Source organism: Venturia canescens, chromosome 7 (assembly GCF_019457755.1).
Source record: "Venturia canescens isolate UGA chromosome 7, ASM1945775v1, whole genome shotgun sequence".
Classification (NCBI taxonomy): Eukaryota; Metazoa; Arthropoda; class Insecta; order Hymenoptera; family Ichneumonidae; genus Venturia; species Venturia canescens.
In genome coordinates this window covers 3,784,746-3,805,465 of record NC_057427.1, presented here as the reverse complement: position 1 = coordinate 3,805,465, position 20,720 = coordinate 3,784,746, and the positions used below count along the sequence as shown (strand labels likewise).

The 20,720-nt window shown below is 45.7% G+C and overlaps 1 protein-coding gene across 1 annotated transcript in view; it reads right to left on the bottom strand.

Moving 5' to 3' along the window:
- Positions 1-20,720, bottom strand: part of dati (datilografo) — a 72,516-nt gene that overhangs the window by 38,556 nt on the left and 13,240 nt on the right. Inside the window, exon 3 of the mRNA XM_043423326.1 lies at positions 6,028-6,358. Coding sequence (XP_043279261.1) covers positions 6,028-6,358 — 331 coding nt within the window. The remainder of the gene's footprint in view (positions 1-6,027; positions 6,359-20,720) is intronic.

Genomic DNA, 20,720 nt, shown 5'->3' with positions numbered 1-20,720 from the left:
TTTTGTTTTTTGTTTCGATTCGATTTGGGCGACTTTGTGAATCGCCCCGTGACGATCGAATGACGATAATGATTTGTGACAACAACTTAACTCCTGAGTCACGTTAGAGAGAATGGGGAATCGATCGTCGTTTTGAAAATGACCTTCGCACAGAAATTGGCAGTGCATTGGATGAAGATAGTTCATTCGATTACGTCCCAGTCACAGTGGCGAGCGGCACGTGTTTGAAGGCAGGTCAAATGGCAGTCACGCACGGTTGCTAATTATTTAGAATCCAATACCGGCGCACAATTAGTAGTTTGTTGTGGACCGATTCTGAAGCGGAGCGTAGGCTGAGGATCGTTGATTGATGTCGGGGCAGCCTCGAATGCTGGTTGCCAAAAGTCACGGGCCATCCAACAGCGATGATGGATTCAAAGTTGACAAAGCATTGTGCGACTATATTCGATCCGAAGCAAACAGGCTTTTGCCATAATCCTTCACCAGGACAAAAGAATGCTGCTGTCCAAAGGCTGATTGTCATTTAGAAAGGAAAAAAAATATTGGCCAAGATCAGGCAGACGACTGGAAGTCGATGCCCAACTTGAGCGAATTGAAATACAAATGAATGCCATTGGCCAATAATGCAACGGACGTTAGTCAAGTTGCAAGTTCTGACAACATTTGCAACGACGCCTCCAGAGATTAAAATCTTTCTAATATGATTAATCGTCAACGACAAGTGAAAGATTGCAGATAAAATATTGTTTTTAAGCATTAAGATAAATTAGAAGTTCGTGGAAATTCGATATGTTATCAGGAACAAGCTCTCCCATCCTCAATTAGGTGTCAGAGACGAAAACCGATTAAACTAGAATAGAGCGTCCACGAACATGCGTCCCAGGTTAACGAAATCTCCTGCACCCTTGCATACGCCACCCTTCATTAGATTTTGGCCACTAAATCGAATTTTACGTGCGAAGAGATAATCTTTGATAGCCTCTGGCGCATATCCACATGTGTGTGTGTGTGTGTTTGTGGGTGAGTGTAGATTTATATGCACACAGATGGAAATTCTATTCCTTGCCAAACGCGTTCACCCCTTAATAAATCAGCCTTTCGATCCACTTTTTCGTATACATATTTTCAACCCGTTCCATCTATTCCTATGCCGGTTCGAATAAGAAAATATTCTCTCACTCTTGTCGAATCATTTTCGATGCACGAATCTAAAAAAAAAGTTGAAATTCGCAGCTCGGATTGAAAAGGTGTATTTTAAGATGATTTCTAAACCTTTTATTCGGAGCTCGCGATTCTCGCGTCTCAAAATATCAGCCACGACAAATTCATTTGATGAAAATAAACTGTCACGTGTTAAATAAAACTTGTGTAAATTCTCAGAAAACCTTATACTTTGAAAAAGTCACGTTCCCCGGCTCGTTTGCCGTGCCTTAAAATAAGTTGCCTCTTCGCGTCGAGCTAAAAAAAGTATTGGACAAGAGTCGATGTCGATGATTCAGTTATCGGGAACAATTACTGGAAAATATTCCTTCAGGACGTCACGTAAGCGGAGGGACATTGCAATTTTTGTTAACTCGTCAAATACGCTGGTGGCTTTTCGCTTGAAGCAGTTAAAAATATGATTTTCCTGCGTCATGAATCGAGAGGATCGTGTGACTTTTGGTGAGAAACGCTTTCCATTATTTCACCGTCCATAATGATATGACGAAATGGAAAAAAAAAAAAAAAAAAAAAAAAAAACATATTTGGTACGCAGACTGAATAATATTGGCAAGGGGATCGTTAGTGTAGTATCGACAATAAATTATAGAATTCGGGCTCGTCGATTATTTGGCACGCATGTGCGTTGGCGTTTTCGAAATTGGATAGAGCGTGAGGGCGCTGCACCGGAGGCTTGACCGGCGCACGGGAGAGAGCCGTAACAACGCTTGCATTATTGAGCGATCGGGGTGATCGAAAAAGTTCCCGCGCTTTTTTCCCGCCGTTAGTGCGACACAGTGGGGAGCGAAGAGAGTCGATTGGCCAAACGAACCCACGCCGTTTCCCCCTCCCCTCGGCGTGGTGGCCGACGCTATACATTTCATCGGTCGGCAGGCAGCAGCGCGCAGAACAATCCCCGCGCCAACAACCCAATAACTTATTTGTCTGCAGCCGGCTGCCTGTGCGCTTTGCTTCCTATCCTCTCCTCCCTCGCCCCTTTTCATCCCTTAACTATTGACCGGCTATCGATATCGTTGCTACATGTACACATCGCCAACGAGAGATATTATATTCTCTCTCTCTCTCTCTCTCTTGGGTCTCATCAAAACCGTTACGCAAAAGCTTCCGCCCAATTCACAATCGAGCCGAACCAGCAGCCTTTCGCTCGCGAACCGACCAAACGGGGTTTGGCTTTCGCGATATTTCCAGTTATATGAATTACGAGTGTATGTACGACCAAAGCGAAACGTCATTTAGCTTCGTTTCGACGTAATTCTCGAATCACGCTCTCGCACACCCTCCCTTTCGTTTTACAACCCAAATATGTGAATCCGTATATTCAAAGGCCTATATATTACATAGGAATAAATATGCTCGATTTTATCAATTTTTCTAATATTTGTCAACTCTTCGACGCTCCATCTCTGCGATAATAACCAAGCTTCCAGTTCCGATTCAACAGAATTTCGCCCGACTAATTCTTCGGCCTCTGCTCCACGTGGAATTTATGCCCACCCTCTGTCATACGACCGCGATTTGTGCACCCCAGAGACCGATGTCTCAACAACCGATTTTACCCTTTGTCTCACCTCCCACTGTTTTTATAACCACGCACTTATGCTCAGTCTCCTGTTTGCCAGCCCCAAATTTCAGGTATCAAGATTTCATTTAATAATTTACTTTATCTGAAAGAGCGATCTGACGATTGCTCTAATAAAATGTCAATTTTCAATTACTTTTACGTATAAGAAAAAAAAAATTAGTTTTTTTCTGCGACTCTACTCAGCTTCGTTTCGTAACATAAGCGTGCATGAATATAATTGGGTTTTTGATGACAAAGGTCATCAAATTCTTCATCAGGTAACGCGCTGTACTTGGGAAGGAAATTTTGGAATGAACAATGTTACATTTACATGGGCGCGTGTGTGAGTTCATTTCCTACTCCATTCTCGACGTACATTGTACGCTACATATTCCAAGCGAAAAGCCGTTATACGATAAGCAACGTAGATAATTATGCACAGAGTACATTGGTTATGAATTCATCGTGCTTACGTTATAATAATTCAGTTAATACGTTATAATAATTAATTTTCCAAAACTACTCGTTGGATATGGATGAACGTTGCGATACTCGTTATTCGTTGCTAATTATTCATGAATTTAAAGCTAAGCGAGAAAGGGCAGGGGAGTTGTGAGTGGTACCCGGGACGAAAATCTTCAACAAAATACGAGCAAGAAAATCGAGAGAAGACTCCAACGATTATTCTTTTTTTTCTGCGATGGAATTGGCGTTCGAAACAGCATTTTTTCTCCTTTGCTCAAACGAACGAAAATTTTTGTTGCTAAATTCCAAAAGGCGGACTAACTGATGAAGTGACAGTAGGCAATTGGTCGCTCTGTACGTTTAATCCACTTTCTGAAATGCAACGAATCATTCGGTCTGCACGAGTCTCGATTTTCTTTCACGTTAAAGACAGTTACGAGTCGATCGTGTCCACGAGCTATACGTAATGCCTATCCGACTCTCTCTCTCTCTCTCTCTCTTTCTCTCTTCTTTCCGTCTCTCTCTCTCTATCATTTCCATCCCCACCACGACGTGAAAATGTTCTCTGTCTCTGCTCTAGATCTGTCAGGGTCGTGCTTTGAACTTAACGACGTGTCAAGGTCGTTGGGCGACGTGTATTTTAAACTTTGCACCGTTGTCTTTCCCTCTCTTACACACATACACACGTAATATATATAATATACGTGTATATACGAAATATATGTATACGCAGGTACGACTCGACGTGTGACGTTTCTGTGTCGTTGCACTGCTTCTATTTCCCATTCTCTCTCTATACATATATACAGATTTAGATAGCCTTAAGTACGGAGCTATGTATAGGACATATTCGTACGTACATTTACATATGTATGGAGATGGAAAAACGGAAGTGTTTGTGTCTCAGCTGTAGTATTTCGTCTGGTATTATTACGATGTAAAGGCCGACTGGAGGCTGTTTTGTGGTCGTTCGTTTTCACGAGTATAGACAGTAGAGAGGGTTGCTTTATTAATGCAAAGGGGTGGCTCGAACAAGCTGTAGTTATTTAGGGTGGCTGACAGCGCGAGAGGACGAGTTCTCTCCTCTACTTTTTGTCCTTTTTAATTTTATTTTTTTTAATCTTTTACTCATTTCGGATATTAAGTAAAATCGATGCGAGTTTCTTTTTCTTTCTTTCGAGATATAGGATTCTGGTAAGTTTAAGAGAAATCATTACAGAAGGGATATCACGCGAAATCGATAATGCCGAAATTCGATGAAGGGGAAATGATTAAAATTGCGTTTGTTTTTTTTTGTTTTTTTTTTTCAGAACTCCGGGACCTCGCAGTTGCTCGTTTGCAGCTCGAGCGATCGATCAAATAATTCGCATTCCTCGTATGCATTTTTTTCCTTCTCTTTTAGGCGCGCTCGCTCCTCCGCACACAAACTTTGCCACCCTCAACCGCGTTTATCTCAGTATCCTTTGAGTCCTTCTTTGTTCGATTTTCTGTTGTTTTTTATACGCTTTAATTCCCGGCTATGATAGCGTTAAGAGAGAAAGAAAGTCTTTCGTAAAAGTCAATTTTAATTCGGTCGAACGAGATTTTTTTACGAGAGGGAGACTTTTGGTCCAGGGCCGGGGAGGCTTCGTCCGAGTTAACCTAGCCAGGGATTGGGATAGTCCGAGCAACGACGGCTAATACCTTCCGAGTGACTACTTTCTCTAGCCCGTAATGAAATTCTTTCCGCCTGCTCTCAGCCCGACTCCGAACCCTTCGTTCTTAACCCTCTTCGTCCTAAATTTTTCTTTCCTTTAATTTCTTTCTTTCTGTTTTTTAATCTCTTTTTGCACCGAAGGCAAAAAAGAGCATCGGGACGAGATTCAAATCCCGTTCGAAGCATAAAGTTTCTCGTTAAGAAATCCTCCTCAATGAAATATCTTCGTGAAAATCAGTTACTACAAAGATTCAGAATGCGAGGGAAGACATGAGTGAGATAAAAAATTGTTCGTATGTCGATTATAATCAAGGCACGAGACAACATGAAACTTTTGTTTTTCTACTCGTGGGACACGAATCGTGACTCATCCGGAAACGGTCATAAGTAATCGTAAGATATTCAAACCCCGGCCGGCAAAGCTTTACTCGTCGAAATGAGCGTCGAATCGTCGTTTTTACTCGCCCAAATCTTGACATCTGTGCAACACAATTATTCAGGATTTCTTACAAACTTATTTCGTCTCTACGAGTATCATTTCGACTTGCTTCGTGTACGACACAAATTTCTATCACGAACAATATTCTATTTCATGCAAATATATACGAAATAAAAAAAAAATAAATAAATAAAACGTATTTGCGTCACTACGCGAATGTGGTTTTATCGAAACCATCGAGCCACCTCGTGGCCCGATCCAGGGTCGTGTCGCTTGGCCGTTCGGGGTTTTAAACATACATATAGATAAGTAGAAATTTTTTGTTTCACTCACGTCCTCCATTAAAGGCAATAGACCTAGAAACTGTGACAACAGATGAATATTTTTTTTCTACCAACTCAGGCCTTATCCTATACAAAAAAAAAAGATGCAACAACCGCGTGTAACTTGTTTATTTTTGTATGAATTTCGCACAATTTGTCTCAGTCTGAGAGTAAAATAAATGAGATTCATCAGTGATTGAGCATTATAATGATCAGCCGAAAAGTGATAAATGTTCTGACTCTTAATCCAAATTGAAATTCTCTCGGTTTTGAAACAGTCTATTGAAATGCGCTATTAGAATGGAGGTTCGAGAAAACTCACCCGTATGTAGCCTCGTGTGTTGTTGTACGTGACTTAGCTGCTTGAACCTCCTGTCGCAGTAGCTGCACTTGTAAGGCTTTTCACCGGTATGTACCCTGATGTGTTGCACGAGCTGATGATTGCTGGAGAACGACTTGAGACATTGCTGGCACTGATGGGGCTTGACCTCGTTGCCGGGTATCATGCCGGGTCCGACGCCAACGCCGACGCCGAGACCGGCTAGTCCGCCGCCACCGGGTCTAGCACCCAGAGCGCCCGCTCCAAGATCTCTAGCGTGCATAGCGCTCTGCATCGCGCTCACGCTCTTGTGCATGAATATCTGCGAGAAGAACTGCCGGGGTTAGTTGGTATGCTGTACTCTTCGTCGAGCAGAAGAGGAATGACAATTTGTGACAAACAAAGTAAACGGAGTGCAAAAACACATTGAAAAAATGAGAGAACATTTTATTTTTCAACAAAATGACTAGAATGATTAGAAATTAAGCTGCATAAATTTACGTATTTATACTAGTGTGGGCTAGTCATGCAGAAATAAAGGGAAGTAACAAAAGATAACATAAAATACAATGCATTCAAACAGTTTTTTGTATTTTGGAAAAAAATGGCATTCGAGTACGTAAATCATGACTAAATTCCGGTTCGATCGGAGCTCGAAGCTTACTGTGAACTCGGTGATGATTCCTCGAATGAGAAAGTGTTTATAGTGACGGAGGTGTAATTAATTCATAAACTTTACACTGAACGAAGTTGATTCGATAAATCGTGGCGAATGAATTGAAGATTTTGAAATTTTTTCGCAAAGTTTGCTCGAATAAGTACACATTTTTCTGGCTATACGAATCTATGAGGAAGAAAGAATTCGTTCTTCTGTCTGCTCGGGAGGAATGGAGCAGTGGCGATTAATATCGCGCTTTCAAAGAGAATTATGGTAGCCTTTAGCGTAGGATCGCCTCACTATTTCAATTGATAATAATAACCGAGTGAATATCGCAAATTCAGTTGATTTTCATATTGTTGGAATGATTTTTGTAAATAGAATTTGGACGGAGTTGAGAGCACAGGTGGGAATTGATGAAAGCATGAAATGTGCGGGGCGCTATAATGGTGCTGGAGCTGTGATCAAATGAGTGAATAGATGATAATTTAGTTGAGTGGTATTGACCAGTAACGAATGATCCGTTTGAGAGCGGGGCGGATAGACCATTAGGAAAGTCGCTCCACGCGCCATCAAAAGAGAAAACACAAACGCTTGCGTAAACGAGGGGAAAAACGAAAACTGATGAATCTTCGACTATAATATCTGGTTGAAAAATAGTTTGAGAAAAGATGAAAAAGCCTGGAAAACTTGGCTCTTGGTTGCTACTGAAACTCGTGGCTGACAAGGGCCCGGATAAAGATAAAAGCGACGATGAGAGCGAAGAGAGAGAAAAAAGGAAAAAAAGGGAGAAGAAAAAAAGGAGGATCGAAGCGAGGAAAGAGGAAACGTTTATTCGGGGCCGCTTAGGGGAACAGGTGTTAGCGTACGCCTGGGCCAAGCTGCCTGCCTGATGGGCCTGTATAGCGTGGCCGCCCGCGCGATCCAAGTACCTCAGGCGTAGGTGGAATGGGCGAGGGAACGAAAGGGTTAAACCGCTCCGGGAGAATACAGTCAGTGATAAAATTGTGGGAGATCGGAGAGCGAGAAGTCGCGAGACGAATTGCAGGTAGTTCAATTCGAAGGTAAAAAAGAAAGGAAAATTTGAACGGAGGGACACTCCTGAGAATATTTTCCAGTGGGAATAATCGTTTGACGAGTTGAAAAAGATGCGAGATTCGCGAGAGCGCGAAGCCTCGTTGGAGGAATGGACCTTCGGAATTGGAGGGAAGAGCGAGAGTCGAAAGAACGAGGAGGGTCGCTGCGAATTTTATTAAAATATGTTAAAAGTGTAATTAAAATCGAAAAACCTCACTGTCTCGCTCTCCCTCGCTCTCTCCATCTCCGCGAGGCTGTGAGACAGGCCAAAAGTTTTAAGAATCTTATGGAAAAGGGGGTAAAAAGTAGGCGGGGAATGAGCCAAAAGAAAGAAAAGTCATAAGGTACTTCTGGGAAAGGTCCACTGGACTCTTCTCGCGGACCGGAAGCTCCGGGAATGAAGGAGAAGAGCGCCGAGAGGGGGCGAGTTGCAAGGGGTTGAATTGAAATTGTCACCGTGAAGATTCGTAAGTTTCTTTCCTAAGGAAATTCCACTTGGTCCAGCGTGCAAGATTCGTTTTTTCTCCCTCCATTATTCTCCGCCTACGACGAGCCTTTCGAGCCCAGAATATTCTCCGGTCACGATGTCTTTTTTCCTCCTTTTATTCAAAGCTTTTTTTCGCTCTTCTGTTTTTATCATTGAGGAACGAGGGGAATATGATGCGATCGGGGCTGCTCAGGCATGTTCCACATTTAATCCTCGTGAGATCGACGTGCCTGAGCGACGCCCGCGACGCAATCGTCGCGCGATTTGATTTGGGTCTTTGCATATTTTTCCCTTTTTGTCTTATCTCTCAACTCTTTCTTTCCTTCCGCCCTCGAGGAGCATCATCCCCGTGAAGGAGACTCTCCATTCCCAGGCTTCGGCAACGAGCGTTTGTTTGTCCATACGTGGGGGATCCAAGGAGAGGAATTGTGAGTAAAATATCAGTGCTTCCGCGACCATATTTATCACCTCTGAAGCATTTATTCTCGAGATGTCTTGAAAAAAAGTCCATTTTATCCCTCAAATAAGTGTTACACGTTGAATTTTTCGTCTGCGATTTCCACTGGTAAGGACGCTGCGTTTCCTCGTTCCCCGAAACGCACAGCGTTCGCCATTAATCATATTTTTATCTCGAGCCAGACGGAAAATTGCCGGTCGTTCTGTGTAGCTTGCGCACCCGGAGGCTCTTTCGGATTCATCGCAGTCGCGATGCTCGAAAATTTTTACTGTGTGTCCGCACCCTCGTGCAGTGAAAGGGTTGTGTCCTTTTTTTTCTGATTTATTGTCGTCGGTGAGCATGGAGACAGAGCGAGAAAGAAAGAGAGCGCGAGGCGGAGGGAGCAGGAGCGAGAGGAAAAGTGAAGAAGGAAAGAACCGTTGAGGAATCGTGGTGAGGTTCCTTAATGTGCTTAATAATGGAAAAGATATACGAATAAAGAAGTGTAGGCGGTGTAACGTTGGTTGCCACAGGAACTCACTAGACCACGAGACGAGTCTAACGTCTGACGTCGTTTTGTTGAGCCCCCTTTTTGTTTTATTTATTTACTTTACTTTTTACCTTATTTTCCAGCCAGTGTGTGTCTTCGCACACGGTCGAACCAACGTGTGTATTCCTACTCGCCCATATTATTATTTATTCCGGAGTAATTTACGAGTGATTCGAGGATGGGTGGCATTGGGCTACTCAACGCACTCGCGATGTTGCAACACAAAAGCGAAGGTGGTGGTGGTGGACCCCCCCCCCCCTCCCCTCACCTGCTTGCCATATGCCCGAGCGTATATCGAGCTCAATGCTCGATTGCGAGGCCCGAGTTATAGCGTTCCGCGGCTAAATAAACTGAAGGGTTGCGCTCCTCCGAACGACGCGTATGTGCGGCGTTCACGTACATTAGAACGATGTACACGTGACACACAATCCGCCCACGCTTCGCTATCTCGCATATGTTGGGCCCGTCAGGGCCCAATAAGTGCAACGAGGATGACTCGAGAGGCGCAACAGTGTTGGAGGAACAACGTCATGGCCCTTGGAATATAAAATTAAAAAAAGGGTTTACTGCGCGGAGTCCGAGGCAGGGAGGCCCGAGAGAGTAAGAAACGGGCGCCATTGGATTACCGGACGAATGTCTGCGCGTATGTGTGCACGTGCGTGAGTAACTGTGTCGGTGTAATTGTCGGCATTAATCCGGCCTCCGATCGCTCAACGAGGATCCCAAGGATCGCAGCGTGTTCGCGTGGATATATCTTCGAACCTCTTCCGGTTGGGGGACCACGTGAGTGGGAGTTCGAGCATCGTCTAACCGTCGAATGTGACCTGCTGTTGTATAGCCACGAATGCGAGCAGGCTATGAAAGCAAAAGAACATTTCACGTACGCCGGGGCTCAACCCTTTCGATGTGCTTATCAAATCGAGGGAGCTTCGAGTCTTCCTCGCTGGGATCCCAATTTTTTATGGACTTATGGCTCATACCGCTATCAATGGAACGAACTTCCGGGATGTACGGTTGAGCTCGAATTAAGGAAAATTTACTATTTTTTGTTCTTCTTCAATCGCAATTACTTGCAATCACGCGTGGCTCGTCCGAGGCTCGGACAAAATGAAAAAATCGTTTTCTTAACACTTCTTCTTCTTCTTCTTCTTCTTCTTCTTCTTACTGTGCCAAGCTTCATTCAGATGCGGTTTCACAGTTTCCGGGATGAGTTCTGGCCCGAAAACGATCGAGTTAAAATGGCTTGTTGCCGGGTTAATTACCTGGGATGGTAGACGGTGAGAGTGTTGATAAAAAGGAGGAGCATATGGCGCGTGATTCGCGTGATCGTGCGGGTAAGGACCGTTTGTGCGAATATGAGGCTGGTGCTCGGTCTGAGGAGCTTGAGGCAAGCTCACTGGGGTTGGCGTCCAGCGGGCCTCGACGCTGGTACCGTGATTCTCGCTCCCGCCGTACATTCTTGAAGTTTTCTCTCGGCTGATCACCTCTACGAATTCGATTGGACGTTTGATCTCATTTTTTCTCTCACGCACCGTCGTCCGTAGCTGTTTTCAAAAGTATCCATCACGAGAAAAAGTGGAAAGCATAAAATCCATTGAGTTTTCGATAAGTGAATAAAAGAAAGCGGAATATTCGAAACAGTGGAATTTCGGAGCGCGCTGCACACTTCGAAGATAAATCGGCGAATTTCACAATTGAGAATGGCAACGAAGAGGTAAACCGTGGCACAAGCGATCACACGCGCGGGACAAAGTCCTTAATTTCCGTAAGAGTGAGCAGCGCGCAGGGTTTACGAGCGTGGATGCGGCGAGTAGGAGACATCAGAAGACGCGCACTATTGGTCCGAACCTCTTCACTCGATCCGCTGTCTTTTCGTTCATTCAAATAAAATCATTCAATCGCGAGGAGTATCAATGACGGTGATAATGTTTTCCTTTCAATCAGAGTTTAAACGTCGTTCACGCGGATGACTATCGATCGAACACTTGCCCGAGGCTCTCGAGATACGACGACGAAATAATCGGGATTTTTCTCCGGACGCGAGTCCTTTTTTTACCCCTGCATCGAATTAGTCGTAAAGCTTTAAAAGTCTGTGATGTTCGCGTGGACGTTTAACGGCGTACGCGAGCGAGTGGCGCAGCTAACTAAAAGAGGGGGACGCAGAGGATTTCTTCGGGACTTGTCCATTGCGTGGTTGCTTGTGCGTCGCGGAGGGCGAGGGTAACGACGGTAAAAAATGGTCAAATGCATCGCCGGGGGGTGGGGTGCGAGGGGCTCGAGTGCAGAGAGCAACGACTACAACGACACGGACGATCATCGCGTCCCGCGTCTCCCGTCGATATTAATGTAGTGTTCGATAGTATAGTGACGATGCTAGTGCGCTCGTTCGCTTGAGAATTTCTGATAAGAGCCTACGTTTTTTTCCTCTTCGAATCAGTAGGCCACGGCTTGGAGATATCGATTGAAATAACAGAGATTCTACGTCTGGCGGCCAATGAGGATCGTTCCGACTTCCCAATCAGCCAATCCAAAAGTTTATCCCCCGAATCACCGTTTTCCCCGAGTTCTATGCACACGGAGCAGTATCGTCATCTTTATTCCTTCACTCCTTTCTCTCTCTCTCTCTCTCTCAATCCATTTTTTCTCTCGCAACTCGTTCTATCTCTATCCTCGTTGATTCCCGCGTAAACTGGTCGCTCGGGCGCGGATCCTCGCCGTTGCATGCGAGTTCCCGCTATTCGGCAAGCATCGCGTTCCCCCGCTATCTCGTCCATCAGGTATAACGTTCGCTCCGGCCAGACTGTGGAATCATCCGGCATTTTTCCATACGCTTTCATTCCTCTCGCGCACACCTTTCATATTGCCGGGTTTCTCATAATAAAAAGTCCCTCTCGAGAGTCCTGATTCGGATCAACGAGTCTTTCCTTTCTCTCTCCAACTCTCTTTCCTTCTCACTCCTTCGTCCTCTTTCAGACTCGAACCAGACATACGGGTCCAGCGAGACTGGAGCGAGTGGAGGCGTTGAGCTATGCTGCAATAGAAGAAGCTCGACGAAGCGAAGGGGCGCCCGCGAGGAGGAGAGCCGTTTGTGTGACATCTCGAATCACTCGTTCGTTGTTATTTGAGGATTAAGGGATCGGCTTGGTGCGAAATACTGGAAAAACAGTTTCTTCGATCGAACGGTTTTTATTTTCAACGTTCACCCATTGTGTTTTTGAGGAGCATCGAGCCTCAACATTCCTGAGAGTGCGCAACGTGCGTGCGCGGATCATCGTAACGAGCGTCATGAGAGGCGATTAAGGTCAATGCGACGTATCAATACCTGTCGTATTTTATTAAATATCGTTGCGTAATTGAAAGGGCTTTAGCGAATAACGATCGACAAAGTCAGCATTCTCGCATCGCTCGTTGGACACAACGAATCCGGCTTTGTTGTTTCCCATCCGCGCGAATCGCACCTTCAACGAGTTTTCTATACTCCGCTATCGCGAAGCGCGACGAAGACCTTAATTGAGGCATCGCTGGGCGCAGGCACACGCTAAGTGCATCGAGCGAAAAGACTGCTGTATTGTTAGAGTATGAAAAATGGGTGGAGTTTATTGCACGGGGGAGCGAGAGAGGGCCGGAGGGGAGGGAAGAGTAACGTTTGAGGAGACAAGACGCTTCCCTACCCTTGATGAGTCTAGCATGGCCGCTTCTACTTTTATTATCAGAGAGTGACGTCGGAAGTGTGAGATAAGAAGAGCGAGAAAAGGGGAATCCGCGAGTGCAAACTGTCGTTGGTAATGGTCGCGTGGCTCTGTCAAGATGGTTTTCTCTCGATGCACCATTTTTTTGCGGCTATTTGTTTTTATCGAGAAAAAACCGAAGGAATACACAGTAGCGAAGGAACAATTTATGGTTTATCATTCGCTATTGCGAGTCGCGCGAAATTACTGACCACGCTTCGGGCTTTTTCGTGTTTTTTTTTTTTTTTTCGTTCTTTTTTTTCGTTCTTTTTTTCCTCTCTTAATCGTGGTCCAGGAGCTTCGGCGATGGAACGTCGGAGTAGCAAACGACTGTAGAGCGATGGAAGAGGGGCAATAAAAGAACGAGGCGCGGTGGCTGCCTCTGACGCTTGGGGAAAATAAGCGAATAACGAAAGAAGCAAATAAGATTCTTTTTCTCTCTCTCTCTCTCTTTTGCTCTCCCTCCCTCTTTTCTCATTTCTTTCTCTCTGCGGCGCGTTTATACGTCGTATAGTTTGCGCGACGTACCAGACGCGCTGCGGGGTTGTAGAGTACAGAATAAGAGTCCGGGGAAGAAAGAAAGAAGGGGAGGAAGAAAAAAGAAGGAAAAAGAGGCGGACGGAGAGATAGAGAGGAAGAGAGAAAAATAAAAATCAGTATGTACCGAGAGTGCTCGAAAGAAGGAGCTTCGAGCGAGAAGAAGTCGGCCGGCCAGGCGGGTGGTAGTGCAAGGCCGGGGCGGAGGAGGAGGAGGAAGAGGATAAAGCAGCGGACGGGGGCGTGAGGAAAGGGGAGGGAGAGGGAGGCCAACGCCGCGAGAAGAGGGAAAAATAAAAGTCCGGCAGGCCTTGGCTGCTGCAGTTGTCGAGGCCGCGTTGCCAAGTCTCATTTGTTTATCGTGACTGGGGAGAGGAGATCTCAAGTTGAGACGAGCGCGTGGCTCAAGTTGCATATAATCAGCAACCGAATAACTGTAATTTATGGAAAAAAAATCCTAAAAAAAAAACGAAATATCGAACACTTTGAGGATCTCATGAGCATCAGCCATTTGACCCCTTCCTCAAAAGTGGTCCACCCACGTAGGAATACGCCGATCAACGAGATAAGACCTGCTGATGTAACCTCAGCATTGAATTCAAAGACGTAATATTCCTTCTACCTCGAAACAAAACGACTACAAAAAAGTGAATGAGCACGAAAAGATAAAAAAATGATTTTTGTCCTTACAAGGCAATTTATACTCGCAACGAACATTCCGTCGTAAGTTGCTCATCGATATGAAAATGCAATGAGCTAGCGATAAAATCAATCGAACGATTCCTATTCAGTGGATGTTAAGAGCACCGTATGCACGCTTCCGTCGATCAGTTATAAAGATCGTTTTTCTATCTTTTAGAATCTCTTCAGCAGAGTGCTTAACGATAAAGGGTCGCGTTTTGTCGCCCCCTAAATGAGAGATCGCACAGAAAGAGAGATTAATTGGAATTTTTTCGTCTCCCGATGCTTGCACTTGGCTACTATAAGAAACTCAGAAAGACTTGGCGCGCTCGGTCGATGCATGGGGTTCTCGGCTTTCGTCGTCGACTCGTTTCTGACTCATCGTGCATCATATATACGTACACACTTTACGTACCTATACAGATATATATGCAGTCTTAAGAGCAGCGCACGCTCGAGCAGCAGTTGCGCCCGAGTACAAGTACGCTATCACCAGAATAACCGCATTATATTCAAATAAACCATCTCGGCTATCGTATGCTAGCGAGTTTTATTAATAATCACGACAACGTTAACCACGCAGCGGCGCTTGACCGTCTTCGACGTGTATCCCCCCCATCTCGTACAAACGTGTGTGTGTGTGTGTGTATAATTGCACGTGTATTACAACGACAATGCGTCGTCCCACACGTCTCAAAAATCACCCCGAAAGACCTTTGAATGTATAATACGAGAAGACTAACTAACCGGCCAAAGACTAGTCTGCCCTCGGGTAGCCCATCGCTAATCCAGAATCTCACGTGACTCCCTAACATTAAACTCTCCGCTAGGATCTCAACTATACGCTCGTCGTACCTTCGTACAGCCAATATTCATATTTATGTGCATATGTATAGAGACACCCCTCGAGAGAAGGCATGAAAATACACACGTGAGTGTTCTTCAACCCCTCCCACTTCGTGCCGCGTCTTCTTACCTTTTTCTCAAGCATTTTCGCGCGCCTTTTTCTCCGGAGCTTTGCGAATATTATTTGAGAATTTATGCAGATTTTAAACTCGCACTCGCGGCACCACTCGACGCGTGTGTTTGCAGGCCAAATTATCTCTAAAATACTCTCCTAAGGCACGTGCTCTATAATTAAGATGATTGCTTCGATGATTTTTAAAAAATTGTCGTTTTTACGTGTTCGCGAATTCGGAAGAATTTCCTCAGGTCTTTTCCATCGTTTTGCTGCACAGAAATCACGCGGTATCGTAAACGTCAGAAATTTCGTACGAATTAACTTCCTCGGAGGATTCTATGCAGATTCGGAGATTCCGATCGAGCGGTTTGCATTTTATCAAGGGATTGAGCCCTACGAGCTGAAAGGCCTGTGAGAAAGGTGGAAAAACTCGGAGCATCCGAAGGCTTTTTCTCGTAAGAAAACAAATAATTGATACGATTTTTATCAAAGCAGAGTGGAATGGGATTTCGCGATACGAGATTATCGAGGCTTCGACACAGGTAGTTGTAAGAGGTTACGAGTGAAATACAAAGAAAAGAAAAGTATAGGAGATAAAAAATGTGACGGAGACGTGTACGACATGAACGAGTACGACGCTACGTGAATCCCGCGTGCGATCCAGCTGCGCATTACATCCACATAAAAACGTGTCGCGTTACGTCTCGCGACACTTTTACTCCTCTTTCCTCCTCTGCTCGCGCCCTTTCATCTCAGCACGCTTCTTCGTTTATTCGCTCGCGTCACTAGCACCACGAGCGTTCGAGATGCACCCGCTCCGCGGGTTCAAAGTTCAAATCGCGGCGCACGCTTTTACGGGATAATTAAAATTTCGAGTCTCCATCGCGAATTCGTGCGGTAGTTTTGAATCTCGTAGTTTTAAACCAACGAATATTCTAAATGAAGATTTTGCGGAATCGCAGTTTTGTGAGTTTGGAAGGTTGGAGCGATCCGCGAGTCCCTCCCGACCTTGCGGCTCCTGTCCCACGTATTTTTGCTGCTTTCTTTCGTCGTTTGAATTTCTCTTTTGCTTTATCGCAGCACGCATGCTAACAGCTATAAAATCCAGTCGATTGAGAAGGACGGAGGTTGGAAGAATCCGAGGCGAGAACGCGGCGACATGCCTACCACCTTTTTGTGCCTCCTCGTGCGGAGGCTTCCCGAAGGTGAGACAATGTGAACGGGTTTGTCGGTGGTCAGTCACGAGGCGCGACGTATACGTTCGGAAGACTTTATCGCTCTCCTCCGAATCCTTTATTCGTTTTTTTTTCCGCCATCACATTTTTCCGCCTCGGCTTCTCGAGATTCTCTCTTTCGCAGAGAACAAAAACAGAAAGAAATCCGACGATATCGAAATCCAACAATAGTTTCATTGATAGTTGCATCTTGTATTTTTCATGATTTTTTCCTGTTCCGAAGCGGCAGAGCCGCGATGATGATTGAATGAGCGAATGAAAAAGAGATCGTAGCACGAAATAAAATAATGAGGTTCGATACAACGATATAAATTTTCTTGAAGAGAGTCGAGAGGGGGGGGGGGGGGGGTCAAAATAATAAATCGCAATTGTATGGTCATTGGAACGAATGCAAGAGGGGAATGAACGTGAGTGTATAAAAAGAAACGTCCGCGAGGGACGAAGGAAAAAATGTAAGGCCGAGCGGTTTCCGATGACGATTAAAATATGAGGCGCGAGAGAGAAAAAGCGGGAGGGCAACAAAGAGGGAAGCCGAGCGGGCGCGGGAGAGAGGGGACGGGTGGTCGGTGTACGACCTGATAATCTTTAATTTATTTTAATGACGCCAAGGCGTGACTCGTCTCCTCTGGTGAGTCGTATCGCAATTCTGCGACGAACCAGACGACGATTGAAATGGCGGGCGTAAGAGAGGAGATGAGAGGGCCGGCGGGGGGGGGAGAGGAACGGGGCTGAAGCTTCGGTGCAGTAGCATGCAGCGGTGAATGTGTGGCAGCGTGCGCGTTGTCGGAGGTCAGGTTCACCAGCCGTGCGCATTCGAGTGCATTTCGCTTGATCGGAGCGAGAGAGAGAAAGCCGGCTTCGGAGTCGCGCAAAAAGATAGCAGGAACGTTGTTTGGTGGAAAAAAGGCCTTCGAGCAATTACGAACAAAGGAGAGATTCATTTTTTCCTTCGCAAACGAAACGACGATAAAATTATCGACGCTTTTCAGCCTCGATAAAAAGCATTGAAAATTCTTCAATTTTATCATCCGATGAAACTGCTCATCTGAAAAGCACTCTGCGGATCGTGGACCAACGTTCGAATCCCCTCGATTCAACGCTCTTCTCTTCGACCCCCCCATAACTTTCCTCCGCGATTCTCTCCCCCTCCCGACCGGGGAAATGAACCGAACGCCAAAATCTGAGGCTACAAGGACTCCGGATACGAGGGCGCCCCTCACGGTCGCGCGCGCCTCTTTCACCTTATTCTCGTTTTCTTCGTAAATTTTGCGCCACGCTCGCGCCCGATTAAAGTTTACTGTCATACGGCGTCTATCCGCATGTATAGATGTGCCCGCACGTATATATACAAAAGCCGGGCAGTGAGGCCGCCGACGCCGACGCCGCCGCAGCTTCGGGTACCATACGAGAAAACGAGCGTTGGATGCTGCACGGCTGTGCATCTTGCATATATGTATGTTTTATGTCAGAGCGTGCATTCTGCATTTGCGCAGTTGCCACGTCTGACCCGGTCTTTTATCCTCTTCTTTCTTTCTTCATCTTTATATACACGCGCACGCACACACGAGCATATCACACATAAATTCATACGTGCATGTCTATCTGTGTGAACTTTTCTTCTTCTTCTTCTGCTTCTTTCTCGCTTCGCATTACTTATTCTCTTCCCCCTCTTCGTCATTTTATTTCTTTCTACATATCCCTGCAACCCACTATACACGCACATGCACACCCAACACACATATACATTCGCGACATATTTCTCAAAGCCCCCAGTACCGACTTGGAGTCATTGAACCCACCGGGGGAAGAAAAAAGAAACGATGAAGAAGGAGAAGCGGAAAAAGAAACTGAAAAAAGGAATGTCGACGAGGCGAAAGAAGTCCGAGAGAAGATGGCCGGAGAGAAGTAGAGACCGAGAGAGAAAGAGAGAGAGAGAGAGAGAGAGAAGGAAGAAAAAAAATGGCGAATCGCAAGATTTTGCCCTGAGGCTCTGTGTGGTGGGTGGCGGGGTAAAAACCTCTTCCATTGGTCCACGATTCAACTAGCAACGTCCTAACCTCAACTATAATCCTTCCTTACTTTTTCTTTCTTTTATTTATTTTTTCACTTCGAATCGTTTCTTTTCCTCATTTTTTTTTCAGTCCTGAGAATAAACTCCGTGTTCGTTTTTGTCTACTGTTTCTATGGGCGGGCAAGATTCGAAAGAATCTCTCAGGCTCTTCTTAATTGTAGGGGAGATTACAGTGATTTCGTTCCAATCATAATCGAGGTTCCCTTTGAACTCGATTGATTAACCGAAAATCATTTTTCATTTGGATGAGATTCTCTGTGTTGCTTGTTCTCAAGATTTATTCTCGTTTTTAGCTTGAAATATAAATGGATCGAGATTCGGATTGTCGAAGGATCATTTTAATGGAGTGGCCTGCTCCCCGATTGACGGTGGACCAGCCGTCCGATCCCTCATTGCTGCTCCCTTATTTCTGGCCGGTCGTTTGGTTATCGTTTTTCCAAATATATAGAATTCGTTGATCCAGTATTTGGCGAATTACTGTCAAATGGACACTGGCTCTCGGGATGTTTTCGAGCGCGTGGTGTCGGTATTTTTATCTGTTCGAGGCAAAATGGTGGGTGCCGTTTTGGGGCTTCGCGGTTGGGCGAACGCCACGAGGTCGTGTCATTCGCGCGCAAGATTGAGTGAGACAGAGAGGAAGAGAACGGAGCCGGAGCGAGAGAAAGAGCGAGGCACGAGCAAACAAGAAGGCGGGAAAGAGCGAGAAAGAGAGAATGAGAAAAAGGGAGGGAGCAGAGTGCACTACTCGACGGAGTAAGTCATCTCTACAGCCTCGGGATTCGGAGCGCGCGTTGTCGTAGGTCGGGAGAGTCTCGGCGCCACGAAAATGCAAGACGAGGCCTCTAACAAGTTCATTCGTGCTCCACCGTTCCAATCTCTGATTTCGTTACTCTTTTTCCTTCTCCAAATCACCTTCGACTCGTTTCTTCCAACATTTCCGGTTACATATCCACGCGAGCCGAGGTGTGGAGGGGCACGTGAAATTTTATAGCGTATGACAGGTCTCGATTTCGTTTAAAGCGTTCGTGCTCGGAGGAGCGCGTCGTCCTCGTTCCAGAATGCTTCAATATCTGTGTATTTACCTGTCTATATACAAATATAGATCCCGTACTTACGAGTGGACCTCCCGGTAGGAGATTTCGCGGGAGATATCGCGCGGTCAATAACATCGGAATAAACGATTGATTCGCAGAGATTTCAGGCTCGAAGCGAGAGGCTTAAGAACATCGGAGACTCGAGCTTTCCTGAGGTCGCGTTCTCGGGCGATAGGGGGTCGTCACGAGATCGGGGCAAAGTAATTCGAATCCGGGAGAACGTCCTTGAAGCGATGAGACAATGGGAGATTCCAGAAAAGCTGTGTACCTCCGAGGTCCTCGATAAGATTCAGGGCCCAGCGATCATACCGAATAACGTGTTTTGACTAATGAATGAAAGGCTGCGCTCATGAATGAGAGGGAAGAAGCGCGAGGGAGAATACGAGGGCTCGAGCGATCAGCGAATTCTGCCTGCTCTTGAGGCTACTCTTAGCATCTTACCTCAATGATTATGCGATGATTCTTCCGTCGTCTCGAATAAGATCACAGATACGTTCCGATTGCAGTATTTATAGAATAGTTATCGAAGACACGTGCGATATTTGCTAGTGGTAAGAGGCCTCAACGCTAATAGTAAACTAGTTGCGGCGATTATTATTTACGCGGACGAAGAAGTAGGAAAGGAATTTATAAAAATTGATCACAATATATGGCACACTATTCCTCGTGTTCATCCTGCTTGCAATAACTTCCTTTTTAGCACTCTGTGACCGGGAGCTCTCCGAAGGAGCGCGCGGGGGCGCGCACGCTTTCGAGCAATCGGAAAAACAAACTGTGTTTACGTCCCGAGTGCGATTCGATCACGGGACTATCGATCACGCATCGTCCGAGCACACTCGAAGCGCCAAACGAGAACGAACATTCACGGCTTTTCATCGATTTCCCTTTTTATTTCTTTACTTTTTTGTGTTTTGTTTCTTTTTTTTTTTTTTTTTTTTTTTAAATACGTTTTCCGTTTTGTTTTTGCTTCGGGAAGAAAATTGCACTCGGGCCGATGTCAGCTGTCAAACAACGCGGCGCGACACACCGGAGCAGCGCGCGGCACCTCCGTCGGCGTGTACGGAACGACAACTCAGCGTGAGGCCAAGTACGCGAGTAGAGACGGTATCGAGGCAGCGCCACGGTCCGCCCCAACGCCCGTCATCGGCACACGATCGGCAGCTACACATATACGAACCCGA